The sequence below is a fragment of the Glycine max genome, chromosome 16 (genome assembly GCF_000004515.6).
Source record: "Glycine max cultivar Williams 82 chromosome 16, Glycine_max_v4.0, whole genome shotgun sequence".
In the NCBI taxonomy this organism is placed as follows: Eukaryota; Viridiplantae; Streptophyta; class Magnoliopsida; order Fabales; family Fabaceae; genus Glycine; species Glycine max.
This window is the reverse complement of record NC_038252.2, coordinates 4,553,381-4,571,146: the sequence shown is the minus strand read 5'-3', so window position 1 is coordinate 4,571,146 and position 17,766 is coordinate 4,553,381. Positions and strand designations below refer to the sequence as shown.

Here is a 17,766-nt window from a genome sequence, read left to right as displayed (position 1 = left end):
ATATATTAATCAAGAAATGCCACAGCCACAGGGTCAAAATCTAGAATTCAGGAATCTCAAGATTTTTGCGTTGGCCAAGGGTCAGATTAAACTTTGAAGGTTCATTTCCGAAATGGTTAAGAAGAAGATGTAAGGTGTTGCAGAATCATCTAACTGGAAGCATTCCCTCTATTACTTGAACCTTTCAAATAACTCTTTCACTGGCAACATACGACAGAGCTTAACAATGTTCTTGAGCCTGCAGCACAGAAATTTATCACTTGAAGTACAAGGAACCTCTTTTCTATTTCCCTTTTACAGCAATGGGAATAGCATATTTATGCACAAAAAGGTTTCAAGTTACCGACCATCTTTATTGCTCGGTTAGAAAATGAATCAACAATTTTTGTACAATGTCAAACGTAAAGAGGATAATGTATTATGTTGTTTTCTTTCATTTGTATTAACATTATTGTAATTACGTAAACAAGAGTCTTGAACTTTTTATCGTTCCCTCTAATCTCTCCATATCTAATATCTCTGGATCTTTCTAATCTTGTCACCCCCCACCGGACTACAATACAGCAATGCGAAATAGTTTATGTATGTTGTAAAATATAAAGAAGGATAAACTAGGAAAATAAAGAAATAATAGAAATTAAAAACTATATAAAATATGAGAATTAAAAGTTTATTTGAAGAATTAAAAGTCATTAGAGAGGCTTTAATAATTGAATCAAAAGTTTTATGATATTGAGTTCTTTGAAGACAGTCAATTGTTTTGCTATGTACAAATTATAAAATAATATTATTATTCATGTTATTGTTGCATCGGTTGAAAAAGTTTTTTTTAAAATTAAAATTGTTAAAATCTTATTTGTGATCTAGTATGTCACAAGATAGCTTAAATAGTCTTATTTTGATTTCTATTTGAAATTAATTTTAAAAAAAAATTATGAACATATAATTAAGAAATTTGTAACAAAAAATGCAAAAAGAACAATATTCAAATAATTACGAGTGCATAGTTTTCTCAGATAGCCTAGGACACAAAAAATCTCAGTACCAGCCCTAGCCTGGTTTAATAATTAGTGGACGATAAACATATTATGCGAAAACTACAATTAAAAATACGAAAGAAACAGACTAACTATAACTAGTCTTCAAGCTGATATGGGGGAAGGTAAGATATAATATTAAGCAAAACATTCTACTATTTGAAACGTAATTTATGAGAGGTTATCATATAGCTGAACTTGTCATATACCAATATGCTTGTTCAGAAGCAAGGACTAGAAGAAATGATTTTGTTCTACAATGCATCAAAAAGTTGGTTAGACACATCATCAAAGTCAAGGATAAAAGTGCGAATTTCCATAGGAGCAAGCTCCACGTTTAGCTCTTTTGGATCAACTGGCCCTCCCCTTGAAACTTGCTTACTTCCAGAAGAGCCTTCTACTTTCCAAGCAAGTCTTTTCTTCTCCATCTCTGTCCTTTCTTGATTGGCAGATAAACTCATCTCCTTCACCTCCTTGATCTAATTTCAAGGAAAGCACTTAAGTTAGAAAACACGCTAAAAAAGTTAGAAAAAAAATTCCATGAAACCTATCACTTTTTACCTTCCTCCCAGGCAAGAGCTTTTTCAGCTCCACAGTTGCAATTACAGAGAGATCTTTGTCTTCTTCAATCTGCATAAATTTTATCAGCTAAGAAAATGAGGGAGTAAAACAAGAAGCAAACCCAACCCTTATAGGTTCACAATGGCAGGAATCCATCTCTGTAAACTTGTGCAAGTTTGAAAATGATTTTGCTTTTCCCCAACCCTTATAGGTTCACTGATTTATTCCAACAAAACTGCAATTATGTTTTTAGAAGGAAAAAAAATGCATTTCCTTCATTTATTAATTGGTGCATTATTTTTCAGGGCCAAGGCTTATACTTCATTCTAGCAAAATCATCAAAGGAACATACAAAAAAGAGAAATGGTACAAAATCATCAAATCTGTTAAGTCAAGGAAAATCACATGTGAAAAATACTACATAAGAATGAAGTGGACACCTCATATAGATGTGCTAACCGAAGCAGAACTGTCCCATCATCAAGTTCCTGAAAAGTCCAAGAAAATAAATATAATTACAAGATAAAAAAATTTCTACATAACAGAGTGCATATTTTGTTAGGAACCAAGAGGTTCCAAAATTGAAGGTCCACTCTAAAAGAGACACCATTGAGTAAATGGGGTAATATAGCAGTGGGTGGAAGATTGACTATACCAATTAGTAGCTATCGGTTATATCAGTAAAGTGTATTGGATTAGTTATAACCGTTGGTGGTTAGAAGTACCTGTAGGGTGAAAGGCATATAAATACAATTGTATCCAGGAATAGAGATTCTTTTTGGCGATTGTAATAAAACTGTTTCACAGTTGACAAGGGGAATCCCTCCCTTGGAAAACCTTTGGGTGTTCTTTAATCTTCTCTCTCTATCTCTTTTTCTCACTCTCAACCCTTCCTTTGATCTTGATGTCTTAACATATGTGCACTTTCTCACACATAACAAACAAATAAAACAAGTTTTTCTATACCATCATTGTATTGGCCATGTAATTGTCACTTGTTATTGTTGGCCAAAAGCAATTGCCTCTTGTTAATAATAAACTAATACTGTTATGGTGTTTATCACTGGAATGTGGAAAGCGTGATCAAGCAGGAGAGAAGTGAGGGAGAGTTTAGTGAGAGAGAGAGAGAGAGAGAGAGAGTAGTTCATTATCAATCAGAGCTCCTTATTTGTGCCTGGTTACAATATTTATAGGGTGGCTAAAAGGCTTTTTGACGGGAAGGGCAGTTATGCCACGTGTTATCTACTATTTGTGTTACATAGCCCAGACTGTTGGTTCCGCATATGCCGGTCTCTTACTGTACGTCAGCACAAGTTTCCAAAACCCAACCTATTATGTCCAACGCCTGGTTAATCCCCATAACAAATACAATTGGGGATAAGGGAATCCCTTTAAGCTAAAGACACATACCTGTAATGTTATAATAGCAATATTATCAGGTAATGCATAAGAAGAATCAATTCCTGAAAATGTTAATACACGGGAATTCATCCAGTCATCTTTATCATCCTGCAGAGTCAAATAGACCTTTAGTGACTGATACATAATATAATTATAAATATTAAAAGTTTATCAAATAAAAGGTAGATATATGTCCAAGAACTATTTTTCTTTTCCAGTATTGAATTTCACCTTTTCAGCAAAGGCTAACAGAAGTGGAGAATATATTTCCTGGCCAAAAGTACGACGCCACTTAGCGCCCTCACCCAAGGGGTCTATTCTGTAGTAAAATTTACCTTGGACCTACAAAATAGGTTGAGTTACGTATTCCAAATTGCCAAAATCTAAATCACACAGAAGTTACATTTTCCACACATAAATATAAGCAACAATGCAGGCATATTGCTCCGACCAAATACACTAACAGCAAAAACTGCACACCGCCATAAAATTTTGGTTGGCATAATTTATTGGAAACATTGGAAATAAATCCTTCTTTTCAAAACCTCACTGCAATTTAAAATTGGCTATTTTCCTTCTCAGTTATATATCAATAAAACATTACAAAATGCCAAATTATGACATTGACACTTTCGTCAGCTTCGGCTAAAATGGATTGACATTGATTCATCAAATCTTTTTCTGCCATCAGCATTAAGACCCATTTGAGAGCAATTGTTAGTTGATCAAGTGAGAATAGATAACCAAAATAAACATCTAACCTCAATAAAAAAATAAAAACAAAGGTAGCAACTAAATTATTTTAAAAGTATGGAAGAAATTCTTACAGTTAGACCCCTGCAATCATCACCGACACAATCTGTTTCATTTAGAGCCTCATCAACACCTCTTGAATCATCAAGTAGTAATCTCCTGTTGGTGACAGAGAAGAAATAAAGTTTGTTAACCCTTTTAAAATGAAATAAAAATACATTAACAGAACAGAAGAGTGAAAATAGACACCCACAAAACAAGATAGTGGAAGGTGGTGGAAGCAATTAAAGCAATGAGGAGCCTCTTTACCATTGCACGTCCCCAATTAAAAGACCCCCATCCCCTTCTCTAAGTTACTAATACATAAGACTGTTGCAGGAGCAAATTCATAAAAACTTCAAATTGTAAAAAGATGAGTATTAGGAACACACTCTAACTGTCTAACACATTGTATCTAACACACTCTTTCTTATTGGTTAAAAGAGAAATGCTAGGAACACACTCCCTCAAACATACACTCTCTCTAATTTTGTAGCTCCCACATCTCATTTAATGATTCTCTATCCTAGTTTGCAGTTTTCGATATAATTTAACCAATTAGAGACAGTGTGTTCATAGCACTCATCCAGTTAAAATTTATTGAAAAGTACCAAATTAGGAGAGAGAGAGAGAGAGAGAGGTTCATTGAATAAGGTGGGGGACCCACCAAATTTTGTAATTTTCAATAAATTTCAACTAATGAGAGATAGTGTGTTCAAAAGAGTGTGTTGCTAGCATTTCTCTTGTAAAAATAGCATACCATACCATGATGGATACATTTTTTGTTCATTTAAATGCAAAATACTTTAAATTGATTGCATATTTCATTTATAAATATCAATAATTTAATATCATTATTTCATCAAAAAAGTCTTAAAGAAAACCTAAAAATCTATATAGCACGTTAATAAGAAATGTATCCCACAATTAAAAAATAAGTAAACAAACTAATGATGGCAAGAAGATAAAACTAGTAAGAACAGCATCATTTATTCATCAGACGAAAAATGGGCTAAATGACAAAAAAATATTGATTTTAGCACCAAGGAATGCTTTCACAGTTCTGGTGAAAACTTCACAGCAGAAAAAAGTCATGTCAGGTCCATGATGGCCTGATAGGCCAGTGGAGCTTTTTTGTAACAGCTGTTCATTTGTGAGCCTTGAAGTAAGCAAACAATTAAAACTGTTAAGTGCAAAATTTTAATTGACAGGTTAATCCTATCCACTCTGAAAGCAGAAATCCAAACTCTAGTGTGCAAAAATGGAGAGCATGATGCGAATTAAGCAATTCATCCCCCACCACTAAAATGATTATTGATGATGAAGACACTGCTAAAATTCCCACTGTAAATGCTGAAGCAGATAAGTTCCCTAAAAAACTTTGCAATATGATGCACTAAAATACCAAATTGCTGCCTAAATTGTACATCTCAGAAATCTTCCCCTCCTTTCTTCCAAAACTTTTTAATGATTAAAAGCTTTTGTTCCCTTCTGTAAGCTAACACACTTCAGCATAGATGCAAAAAGACCACATTTCCAAGCAACAAAGTAATGCTAACTTCTAAAACATGAGTAATTCAATTATATTTCAAGTAACTCCAGTACGATCGCAATCTATTTAAATCACCATGAAGAATAACACATACCTGTGAACCATCAGCTCTATTTGTCCATCTTGTAAGCTGGATCCTCCAATAGCTCTATCCACCAAAACTGAGAATTCTGTTTTATTATCCTCTGTGTATATCCCAAGATTAATCTGGAGGATAAAATAAATAATATTGTGAACCTGAAGGTTGGATATAACTTCTTGTTGAATTTATGAAGTGCTTGTGCCAAAAAGCAAGCTGTCTCAATTATAAAGTGGGATTGGGCATACATTTGCTGAAATCCAAAACCTCCACTGACCAAAAAAAGAACTTCTTTTTCTCATTGAAACGAAAAGAACACAGGTAAAAGAAGAAGATTTGCATATGTCAAGCTTAACAAGCTCATGAAAATGAACGATTTCGATTTGAAAAATGCAGTTTATTATTAGAAGTTGCATATTTTATCATACAAGAATAACCAACAGTTAGCAAGCATAACAGTTTCAGCAATAACAGCCCCTCCCCCCCCAGGCAAGTAAGAGGGGGAAATTAGGTCATGAACACTGAAGATGAATGACAGAAATGTTGCATAAAAGTTCACATACAGGGTAATAATTTCCAGCAGCAGGTTGGTTCACTTCTAGGTCCCAGTCTGTTCTGTAGTCTCGTATCTGCAGTGGGATGAACTCCATAAATTTAAGTTACACCCGAAGAAAAAGAAAATGGATGATGTTTGCAGATACTTTTATACCATCAACAAATTTTATGATCAAATCAAAAGATGAGTTGTTTCCATTTCTTTACTTCCATGAAAGAAGTATCTTTTGGCAACAAAACCCAGCATCTGGAAATAGAAAGATGTTGGAAATTGGAATATCTTATAATATCAATATTACATCTAATCTAAGAGCATATCATATCAAGTCAATTTCAATTCTATCAATAACAGTTAGTTATTTTACTTCCTGCTGGCCCTCCTGATATCTCCTCTCATAGACCCTTGTAATTAAGGGTCATCTAGCAGAGTATCCTAATATCAATATTATATCTTAGAATTTTTTAATAATATCTTTAGAAATTATCTCTAAGGATTAGTTTTAGTTTCCATGTTTTGTAATATTTTATGATTTGTTTCCTTATTTAATTAGGATCATTAGTATCAATAGGAGTGAGTGCTATAGGCCTTTTATCACTATATATATATATTATATACGGTCAATATCAGTTCTATTGCATTCAAACTTGGTTTTCTCCTTTCCCTCTCTCTACACCTTAAACCCAATAATTTCAACAAAAGACAATAATGAAAGTTATGAAAGGTAGCTTCTAGTCATCTAGTGCCAAAACCTATGGATGATCCAAACTATTTAGATGTGGTATTATATGGAACTTAATCTGAGCTGCATACCCTTTTGATAAAATCACGTCCATTAGAATCCGTGTAAAACATGTTGTTGGTTTCCATAGTAGTTGAAATCCGAGTGGCAACTTCTTTGCCAATTCCATCTTCAATTGGTATAGGGCCAACCTGATATTCCAAATACCATAAGTTCAAATAAGTTTCCAACATGTTCTACATGAAATCCTTATATGAAATATATCTCAATATTTACCACAATGTAACAAGAAACACCAACAAAGGAAAATCAAACAGTCATAGGCAGCTTATACCACGTAGGAGAATGACACAATGTAAATATAAAAACAATTATTTAAAAGCTTACAATAAACTCCACTTCAACATGCTCCTTTCCTTTGTATAGTCTGGTAATCTACAAACATATTTGAAGCACATTAATTTCTAATGTTAGATAAGAAGAGGGTAAAAAGTCTTATTCCTAATTATCTATTACTATAATTGTTATCATTATGGAAAAAAAAATTGGAGCTGGGACAAATACAAACTGGAGTTGAACAGATACTGATAATGGGGTTTGGTTTCACTTTGCTAGACCTCGTTCATGAAGTGGGGAAAATTATTTTTCTAAGCATCTGGGCTGACAGGCAAGACTTCCTCCAGGCTATGTATGACAACATTCAATTATTATTTTGCAAAATTGCATACTCTGAAATAATTATCAGGATGGCACTAAGTGCACCTCCCTAAAGCTTTGATTACTTCTAGTAAAAAAAACATTGAAGTAATTTGCATAATATCAAGTGTCAAGAACTGTTCCATCTAAAATTTAAACTATAAGGTGAAGCCATAATTATCATTTAGAGGGAAGACTATACTAAAATCAACTATATTGTTAATCTATTGGACTAAAAATGATATATAAGCCAATGAAAATTTATCATATTAAGATTGTCAAGAAGGTAACATGCAATTCATGTCTTCCCTTTTACACTACACATTTTATTCAATTAATTATGAAATGGAAATTTCATATTGCTAAATAGGAAAGAAGTTAATTAATAAGAAAGTAATATGAAGATGCTGTTAAAGATGTAACAAGCAAAACACCTGATATATCCATGGATTGATTTGTTGGTGCACTTCATCTAGCACAGGTCCATGCAAAACAGTCAATGGAACCTGAAAATTAAAGTGAAAGTTGTTATGGGAATTTGTTTGTTGGGATATTATATATCAGAAAGAATTTCAAACCTTTTTTTCATGGTTTATGGGATGTGTGCCATTTGGACGGAAGATATAGGCCCCAGAATTCTGTGAGGGAAATTAAATTGCAAAGTTATATCAAAGTAGGATACCAGGAGACTTAAAAAATGAATAACATGCTGGGGGATAAATATGTTTTTACTATAGTCTTTGCAAATAGGATAACCTTCACTTTTAGTTCCTAAAAACAAGTCTCTTTTTGGTCCCTCATTTATGGAAATGTGTCATGTATGGTCTATTTCCATAAACAAGGGACCAAAAGAAGACAATTTTTTTAGGAACTAATAGTAAACATTTTTATATTTACAAGGACTAAAATCATATTTAATCCACATATTTGTATCTACAGTAAAAATATCCATCTACCTGTGGATCTTTTTGATTAGTTCCATTGTATCCAGAATAGTATAGGTAACTTAGTTCAACCTGTTCCTCGACCTTCCATGTAAAAAATAACAGGGTTAATCGAGTTATACTTCTTTGCTTATCATTTTTCTATCCAACCATTTAAAATTCAAAGCTAAAGAATATATTAAATCATGAAAAGAGGAAAGAGAACATCACAAATACACAGGCATGATTAGACACATAAAAGGTTTCTAATTAAAAGGGAACCATCTGCAAAGTGAAGTCTCACAAACCAGGTTTCTTATATTAACATAATTGGTACACTTCTCTTGATCCATAGAAAATGTAAGCTTCAAATTTCCTTGACCAACATCAAATTTAGACTTTTCACTACTCTTATATATATCTACTGATGATCTTGTGGACCCTGAAAACAAGCAGAAATTATTTTATTTGTTATGAGCATGGAATAAATAAACTCTTCAAATTAAATAGTAAAGCAATCTATAACTGAACCTGTCCTTTTGGCAGTTGAGACAGTGTATGTGCTAAAACCAAGTGGCGGTACAGAAACTGTAAATGCAAGCCAGTACTTAGGTGCCTTGGGTGGAGTTTGTCCTAGATATGCCTTCACGTAGTAATTTCTTAAGTCTACATATTTCTCAGCCTGAGGAAGAAGTTGAGATTCTATTTCTATACCATTAGAGTCATGAACTCTAACATTGGCCTCAATAACCTGAAGATGTTTGCAACACCAAAAGATATATTACTTGCATCTATCTATACACAAACACACAAGGAGCAAGCACTATCATAGTTAAATAGATCATAAGTTACAGGTCTGTCTATGCAAATACTACAGTCTTGTTAGGATATAAGGAGAAGGGAAAGTTAGTTAAGATGGTTAGACAAATAATGAGTTAGTTACTACAATTAGGATATTGATTAGTTAGTTAGAGGTGTTTATTAGATATAAATAGGAGAAGAAGGATAGGATAGAAGGGGATCTTATCATTTGTAGATTGAGCATTAACTCTTTGTGAAAGGAAAAATCCTTTGTGAAGGGGAAACCCTTGGAGTAGAGTTTTCTCTCTTATTTTCTGTTCTTTTCTTACTAGTCAATAAAATCCTTTCTTTTCTTTCTCATTTGAATTCTTGGTTCCTAACAAGTCTACATTTATTTCAGTAGACTATAAGAAGTAAATAATACCAATGCCCATGGATGGAGTTAGAGATGGGCAGGCAGAACTCCTTATGTATATAAATATATATTTTTAAGTTGGTTAGTGTAACATTATATAAAACTAATAGTGTATGTTGTTATTATAATAATGGCTGAGGTTATTTAGTATAAAATTGTGTAAAACTAGTTGTGTTTGTTGTTATTATTGTAGTGGATAAGATTATAGTGTTTGTTGTTGGTGTAAAATTGTGTAAAACTAGTTTTGTTTGTTGTTATTACAGTAATAATTGAGGTTATTATCATTTAAAATAAAAATTAGTTTTAATTTTATGTATAAAATAGGAAATGTTTTTTAAATGATTATTTATTAGAAGTTAAACATTTAAACAATTATAAAGAAAGAAAGAAAAATTAATCCCCCATTTAAACAATTATAAAGAAAGAAAAATTAATCCCTCATTTAAACAATTATAAAGAAAGAAAGAAAAATTAATCCCCCAATTCGATAGATTTCTGGATCCATCCCTGCCAATGCCAAATAATCTTTAACATCATATTGAAGAAGACATACTAATAGTTCATGAATGAAGACCACTGAAAGAATCAAATAGATAAAGATTATGATAATTTTCAGTATATCAGTTTCAAATGCTCTCAGCACCACCATATATTGAATTTACAACAACCAAGAAATATTATATTGACATCACTCACCGGAATCCGAATCACTTCATTCCTCCTCCAACCTAGAGAGTTGTAAACTACAATAACCTAAGTATAGAAAAAGATCGCAAGAAGATATAATTTAAAAATTAAATATAAAACAATAACACTGAGGAGTGAGGAAAGAAGGACAAAATATGAGATGAAATAAATATTTTTACCAAATTCTTTCCTTGAACCAGATCAACTTCTGATGCAGGACAGTAACTTATGTTCAAAAGTGGACACTGTAAAATATGAAAAGGAAAAACAAATATCAAAATACTCTACAGCTTGAACTTGGATATAATGATAAAAAATTATCAATATCCAAATTAAATGCTAATTTTACAACATTCTTTATATTCCTTTGGAACATACAGGTGTTAACTATCATATCTAAGCTCTAATCATTATAATCTTCTAGAGAGAGAGAAGGAACATAAAGCTTTAATTTTGTTGTATAATAAGACTAATTGGACTATATCAAAATACAAGAGAAAAGATTGGATGGACAAACTGTATATAACAACACATACAAGAAAATTGCTGGAAAAGAAATTACTTTTGTTGTGATTAGTTATGCCACCTTTTGACGATTTTCTTTCCGAGCAAGAAGGTAATGTCACTCATGTCACTGTCCAGTAGGAGAATCCATTTTTAATTTAGCTGCCCCTTGACCTTTTCATCTATCTACCTTGAACAACAATTTTATTTTTTATCTATCCACCTTAAACAACACTTATATCAAAGATTTTTAGTATTCGAGATCCTGTTGTTTCTAGGGATTTTTAGAATTCAAGATTTGAAAGAATCCTCTGAATTGAAGGTTCTTCCGAGTCATTTGTCCTTCAATCAAATTAAAAGAATTTGGTTTCTTAATCCTTCTGGGGTGGTTTTGGGCAAATCATATTTTCAATTCTTAACTCCTAGGTTAAGGCCCAGTTTAAATCAATTCCGCAACAAGCACTTATAAGAGAAGAAAATAAGGAGGTAAAATAAATCCAACTTTTTTCATATGTTAAAATCAACTTATGCTTTTCAATTTTTTAGAAACTCTCTGATCTAACTTCTTCAAGGATTGAGATGCTTAACTTGATTTTAACTAATGTAGAAGTTTGAGTGAATTTACCTCCTTATTTTCTCTTCCAATAAGTGCTTGTTAAGAAGTTTATCTAAACTAAACCTAATTATTTTATTTGTACATCTGTGCTTTAAAGAATAAATACCAATGTGTTAGGAAACCATCTATTAATAGAGTCTATATTAGGAAATGGCAGACGGGGAATTACATAGAATTGAATGATTAATGTAACAGATTGCACGTCCAGCAATCAAGGGGAATCAAGTGATTTATATAAGGAAATAATTGAGTAATTTATGTAAAGAAATAAAAGGGAATCAAGAAAGGAAGTTGACCCATATAACTATAAGAAAGGAGTTAGGGAGATGAAAAAAAGTCAGAAAAAGAGTAGAAGTCGGTAAGGGAGAGTGCAGGGTCTCTCAAACACCCTTTTTTACTTTCATTTCTGTAATTCTGCTGTTCTGGTACAGCGATCTATTGGTACCATCATAAATTGAAGAATTAAGCAGCAAATTTATGCTAGTTCAGAGTGTTCTGATCCAGTTTCTAACACAATGACAAGCTACAAAAGTGTAGGCCACTTAAGGCAATTTCCCTTGTGTGTTATGATGATGGAAGCTCAGAATTTGTTCTTCACTTCTTGCACTGTTCTGCTGCTACTGCTTCATGGAATTCTTTGTTTGGATTTAGAGAATGTTTCGTGAGTCCTAAGTCCTTGGACCAATTCTTACTGACCAGTTTTAGTAGTTTTTGGAAGAAGTAAATAACCCAACGTTTGTGACACACTGCAATATTTGCTAAATTTGGGTGGAGCTAAGCTCTCGCATTTTTTAGGATACCAATTCAGATAAGCAGTTGCTTTGGGATAATATTAGGTGTTTGGCTTTCACATGGTGTAACATGCATGCCTATTTTGAAAGGGTAAGCCTTACAGAAATGAGAAGGAATTGGGTAGCTTTACTACATTAATGTCTTTTGGTCCTTGATGTATACTTTTCTTTTCTCTTTTTTATGGAGGATTTTTTAACCTTCTTTCCCTCTGTCATATTCCTATCTTTGTCTCAATATATTTCTTATATCAAAAGAAAATCTCCCTTATAAGTCAACATGCTTAATGCATGAAATATGATAACATTTTTAACATATGCTAACATTATAGCATGCTGAATACTTGAGAAATAAAGACACTTCTATGTAGTGAAGATGAAAAAAGGAATAGAATCCATAAAAAAATAAGCAAAACCAGGTTTGCCAAGAAATAATTAATGATAAGAAATAATTTATCAACAACTATAACTTATGAGTAACAGTTTTAAGACAAGGAAGAAGCGGGTCATTTCAGCAAGTAATGAAAATACTGCACAAACTTAAAAAGATTTGAGATCTTTTACTTGTTGAAACTTTGTAACTGGATTTTGACATCTAGTAAGCAACGGTGACTCAACCAAGCAAGCCAGCGATGATGAAACCAATTCCTCTGCCTGCACAAAGGCAATATGCTACTAGATGATATGCTAACAAATGGTTATACACAATTACTTGAAGACAGATAAGCTGAAATCACACCTCCTTGTAGCCTATTGACAATCGCTTAGAATAATCATTGGCCACATGCTGCTTTTCTGTGCCAGTGACTGCATCATGGTGTTGCGCAATTGCTAAAGCATCAGCTAATGAGTCTGTATTTGGCCCTGAATTCACTCTCCCCCTAAAAAATTCTAGTTGTCTTGCAGCCTAATAATTTATTGGTAGAAAGTAAACATCCAAACACCAGTGGAAGACATTGACTAACTTGTAAACTAAAACTATAAAAATACAAATCATACCAAATAATAGCCACTCATTAATCTGACATAGCGTTTGATAGCTGGCCTACTGGTAAAGTATCCTGTCCAGTAACCATTTGCTCGATCTGCATAACTGGTATTTTTTTCATGCATACATGAGATAAAACATCATACACAGGGAATAAAAAACCAAGAATTAAGCAAAAAGATTATGCAACAACTAAATATTAAACTCACGGAAAAAAATCATCAGTCTTGATTGGCCAGGACTCATTTGTAGCATATTTTGCATCAGTATATATGGATGGTGTAGAGTACAGAGCATTGACACGTCCATCCTAAAGTTGTCCATCAAACAAACTTTTAACAATCACACAGTTCATAATAACACCAAGAATAAAGACATAAAGTCAAATCAAGAGTTAAAACACAATCAAATTAATTCATGTATGTTAGAAAGTTACCATGTTTACATAATGAATAAGCTTGTCCAGCTGTCGGAACCATGTATGTGCATATTGATACTTAAAATCAGTTCCCATTGTCCACATTATGTGATTTGTTCGAGTTATGTTTGCCTGAAAATGAAACAATGTAGGATAACGATTCTGATGAGATCCAGCATAAAAGCCGTTAAAGTTCCCTCTATTTCGAACTCAATAGCAAAATTAAAGTTCTCATTCAAGTTTCAAGCTAAGAACATATAAGTGTAGTTGAGATGGATTGTCATTAAAGGAAGCAGGAAGCATCTTTTGAAAGCACCAACCATAAGAAAATCTAACAGATCATTTACATGCTGATATTATAATCCAACATTGCACAAGACAAATAATTGGAATACATTGAAGTGTACAATATAAATCACTAGATAGTCTGAAGCAAACATCACTCACTATATAAAGATGATAACCTCAAAAGAGCGGAAACTAAGAAGCCTAGATACAAAATAGATAAATATATGACAAAGTCAAGAAACATTAACAAAAATTTATATATTTGCAACATAAATGCATAATATTTGTAAAGAGGCATTCACATTACTAATTGCTCATTAATACATAAACATATCAATAGTCAATAAATGATGATTACAATTTACAAAAACGATACTTATGGTCATAACAGGCATAGTCCCCTGCCCCCAAATAAGAAATTTGTTTTTAACTATGAACATGTCACCAGAAATACACAATTTTCCTGCCCGTGTTAAAATATCATAAGAAACATCATTAGTCCTATCCAAAAGTTTTAGCTCTATGGAATAATAAAATCATCATTTGAAAGATATAATCTAAGAATGACAAGCCGTAGCTCATCATTTGGAAGAGATACGCTTCTTTTTAAGGTAGACACTATCGGGTGCCTTTTAACAATAAAAAACTACAATAGTTACAGAACTGTGTCATGAGCCGTATCCATTGACTAAAAGAACTCTAATGCACTTCCATTTTTCGTATTGGTTGTGAATTGAAAATTAGAATATATGAAAATATCTTATTATTTCTATAAGGCAACACTCTCACACAACCTTAGCTGCCATTCTGTCAGTTCAGATAGTTATAACTGTCTTAGTTGGATAGACAGCTGTATCATTTAGGTTCCAGCTGGCACAGTTAGTTAGGTCTATGAACTGATGTGTATATGTATTAATTGTATCAAAAGGAAAAATGACAGTAATCATTTTTCTGACATACTAAAGATTTGTTTTCATTCTTTGAATTTCAATAATTTCTAAGAGTATCTGTTGTAAATAGGAACTAATTTAGGATAGAATATCCCTGTATATAACTCTCAATCTCTCTCTCTCTCTCTCTCTCCCTCTATTAATCACTCAATTCTGTTTTTAATCTCTAAACATGTTCTTGTATCACAAAAGTCATATAACTTCTTCAACAGTTTGAAGACAAACTTGCTAAACTTACCTGTAATAATGCAGCAGCAACAAAGTCATTCACTCGATCTTGGACATTGTAATCAAACAATTGCATGTTATCCTTCAGCAAGTAAGCAAAATTTAGCAGAGCAGAGAACAAAATAGTTAACATGTGATAGCAAAATTAACAAGTTCTTATAGTATTACTTGAACTATTGGTGAGGCATCATTAACTTCAAAGTAAAATCCTGAAGGTGGCTCATAATTTTCTGGGAATGCTCCAGCAAAGATCTGGAAGAACACAAGGGCAACAAGGATACACCACATAATTAATAGAAACATTTATTTTAAGAGACACCAATCATGAAAAAACAAAGACAACCAACTCGCTCATTACTTGTTAAAATTGATGTAAATCGAAGATATGCAATCCATTGTTTTCTTGTGAGAAATGTTAAAAGAACTATGGTCCCACCTTTTTGCGCTTAGCCCTATCTTGGTAATCTATCCGACCAAAGAAAAATGAGTCAAAGCCAACCTGCATACAAAGTAGAACCAGTTGATAGCCCACAAAGAAATTAGTACTTCTGACAGCTAACTTTTTCCAAATATATTCATTAGTCATGACAAGATTTGTCACTTGAAGATCTATGGCATACTTCAGCTCCCAACAGGTAAGCCTGCACAGCAGAATGTCCGAAAGGATCAATTTGCCAACCAATTCTGGGAGTCACACCAAATTCCTCTTTTAGAAATTGATGTCCAAGTGCAGTCTGATCAATCATGTCTATGTAATGTGTTACTGCCTCATCATGCATAGCCATGGCACCATTTCTGTAACAAGGAGAAAATAAAGGAAAGAAATAACATCAATACCCAAATACATGACAAATGAAGAATATAATAAATGGAGAGAGACAATCGTCCATAGTTATTGGAACCCTCACAAACATGAATGAAGACTTAGTTCTTAATCACAGTGAAAATTTTAATCAGAAAATGTAATTTACATGAACTCTAGTTGACCCGAACTAACGAGTTTCTTAACTACATCCTGAACAGCTTCACTTTGATCTCTCCACCATCGCTTGAAAAAGGCCTGCAATGATCAAAGTGAAAGAATTAATAAGAAACAGTCTACACATAAAATGAACATATAGTTACCTGCTATGTTCAAGCATATAACAGTGACAGGGTAGGAATACAAAACAGAAAATGTGAGATAAATATAAATTTACAGTATAAAGAAGAAATTCAAATATCCATGGAGTTCATGCCTTAGTGTTTGACAAACTCTCAAACTTTCTTGATATTCTTATCCACCAACCAATTTCATAAGCTAGTAAACCCTATCACACAGCAGTATCGAGTTGATCTAAAGAGAGAGCCATTAATAGTTAACATTATAAAAAAGCTTTAAAAGTAACCCATATTTTCAAAAGTTTTTTTCTGATTTTCTAAAATATTCCTATTTGCCAATGTCACGAGTATTAACAGTCTAAGGTCTATCAAGCTACTGTGGAAGTAACATTAATCTGTTGGCAGAAGAGGGATGTTAAATATAAAACATCACATTTGGAAGATAAAATGCCAAGGAAGGCATTGGCTACAGTACAGAAGGAAATGATGAACTTCAAATTGTATATTGGAGCATCACTACATTGAACCAAAACGACCAACTTTTATACCTCCTTTAGGCACAAGCAGAACCACTTCAATCCAATAAAGGAAACTCGAGAGAGCAACAGATAAGGGGGTTAAAAGAAAAAAGTTAACGTACCATCTCAACATAGATAAATTTTCTGTTCTTGTCAGCCAGAAGAGCATGCACCATGGAGTCCAAGACATTTTGCACACAAGCCCCCTACGCAATGTGACAATGCAATAAAACAAAAAGTCAATCAAGTTGCAATTTTCAGACACATCGCTCTCAAGTTTAATCAAAGAAAGAGAAAAAACAAAAAACAAAAAAAAAAAGCACCTGAATTGAATTGTTGGAACCAACATAGTACTGATCAACGGTCTTCAACCAACCAACATCATCGTGGGTGTGAGCTACCAGATGAACATTGAGCTTCCCAGGGACTATGCCTTGGGAAGTGTTGTACACCATAAACTTGGATTGCCCACAAAGGAGAATTTCCAAAAGGGTCAACAAAAAGAGCAATTTTTTCGCCATTAGATGCTGAAAACATTGAGGAATTGCGTGTTCACCCATGAAGGGGAAAAAAACGTTTCAGAGACCAAAAGAAGAGCTGAAATTGTATTCTTTTTCTCAATTTGTCTGCCAAAAACGGAAGAACGAACAACTTCCACTTGGTGATCATGCACAGTGGTGATCCTGCAAGCTCATCAGAGTCACTTCCATGTGTTGTGTTCGAAGGATGAAAGTACAGACAGGTGGTTTTATCGGCTCTTATTAATCTGACTTCGCTGCTAATGTAACCAAAATACATGACAGAGAAGTAATATTACACAACTTTAAATGTATTTGTTTAGGATAAAATGTGTATTACTGTTAATTCCTTGATATTTATTTAATTTGATTTTAATCACAACATTTTATTATCAAGTGCAGAGATCAATTTTCACAGGGGTCCTTGTAATTTAATTACAGATTTTGAGTTGGAATCTTTTGGTCTATACCAAAAAACCCTATATTTTAACTTTTTTACATTCTATTTTTTATTAATTAAAAATATTAAAAAAAAACTATCCAGAAAAAAAAATTAAACTATAAAATTAAAGACAAAATTCATCGTAGTTTACAAATATGAAAACGAAAA

The 17,766-nt window shown here is 32.9% G+C and overlaps 1 protein-coding gene across 1 annotated transcript; it reads right to left on the bottom strand.

The window, feature by feature from the left end:
* Nucleotides 1-1,175: 1,175 nt before the first annotated feature.
* Nucleotides 1,176-17,422, bottom strand: LOC100776282 (probable alpha-mannosidase At5g13980). The gene is made up of 29 exons (XM_014768963.2): nucleotides 16,962-17,422; nucleotides 16,761-16,844; nucleotides 15,991-16,079; nucleotides 15,640-15,814; nucleotides 15,455-15,518; nucleotides 15,188-15,324; nucleotides 15,030-15,101; nucleotides 13,572-13,685; nucleotides 13,345-13,445; nucleotides 13,147-13,240; nucleotides 12,887-13,054; nucleotides 12,712-12,801; nucleotides 10,419-10,484; nucleotides 10,249-10,305; nucleotides 8,868-9,087; nucleotides 8,645-8,778; nucleotides 8,370-8,441; nucleotides 7,992-8,051; nucleotides 7,848-7,919; nucleotides 7,105-7,152; nucleotides 6,789-6,908; nucleotides 5,986-6,051; nucleotides 5,438-5,550; nucleotides 3,827-3,911; nucleotides 3,231-3,341; nucleotides 3,009-3,107; nucleotides 2,039-2,086; nucleotides 1,599-1,667; nucleotides 1,176-1,516 (listed from the first exon to the last, which is right to left on the bottom strand). The coding sequence occupies exons 1-29, from the start codon at nucleotides 17,196-17,198 to the stop codon at nucleotides 1,292-1,294; spliced, it is 3,090 nt and encodes a 1,029-aa protein (XP_014624449.1). The 5' UTR covers nucleotides 17,199-17,422; the 3' UTR covers nucleotides 1,176-1,291.
* Nucleotides 17,423-17,766: the final 344 nt, after the last annotated feature.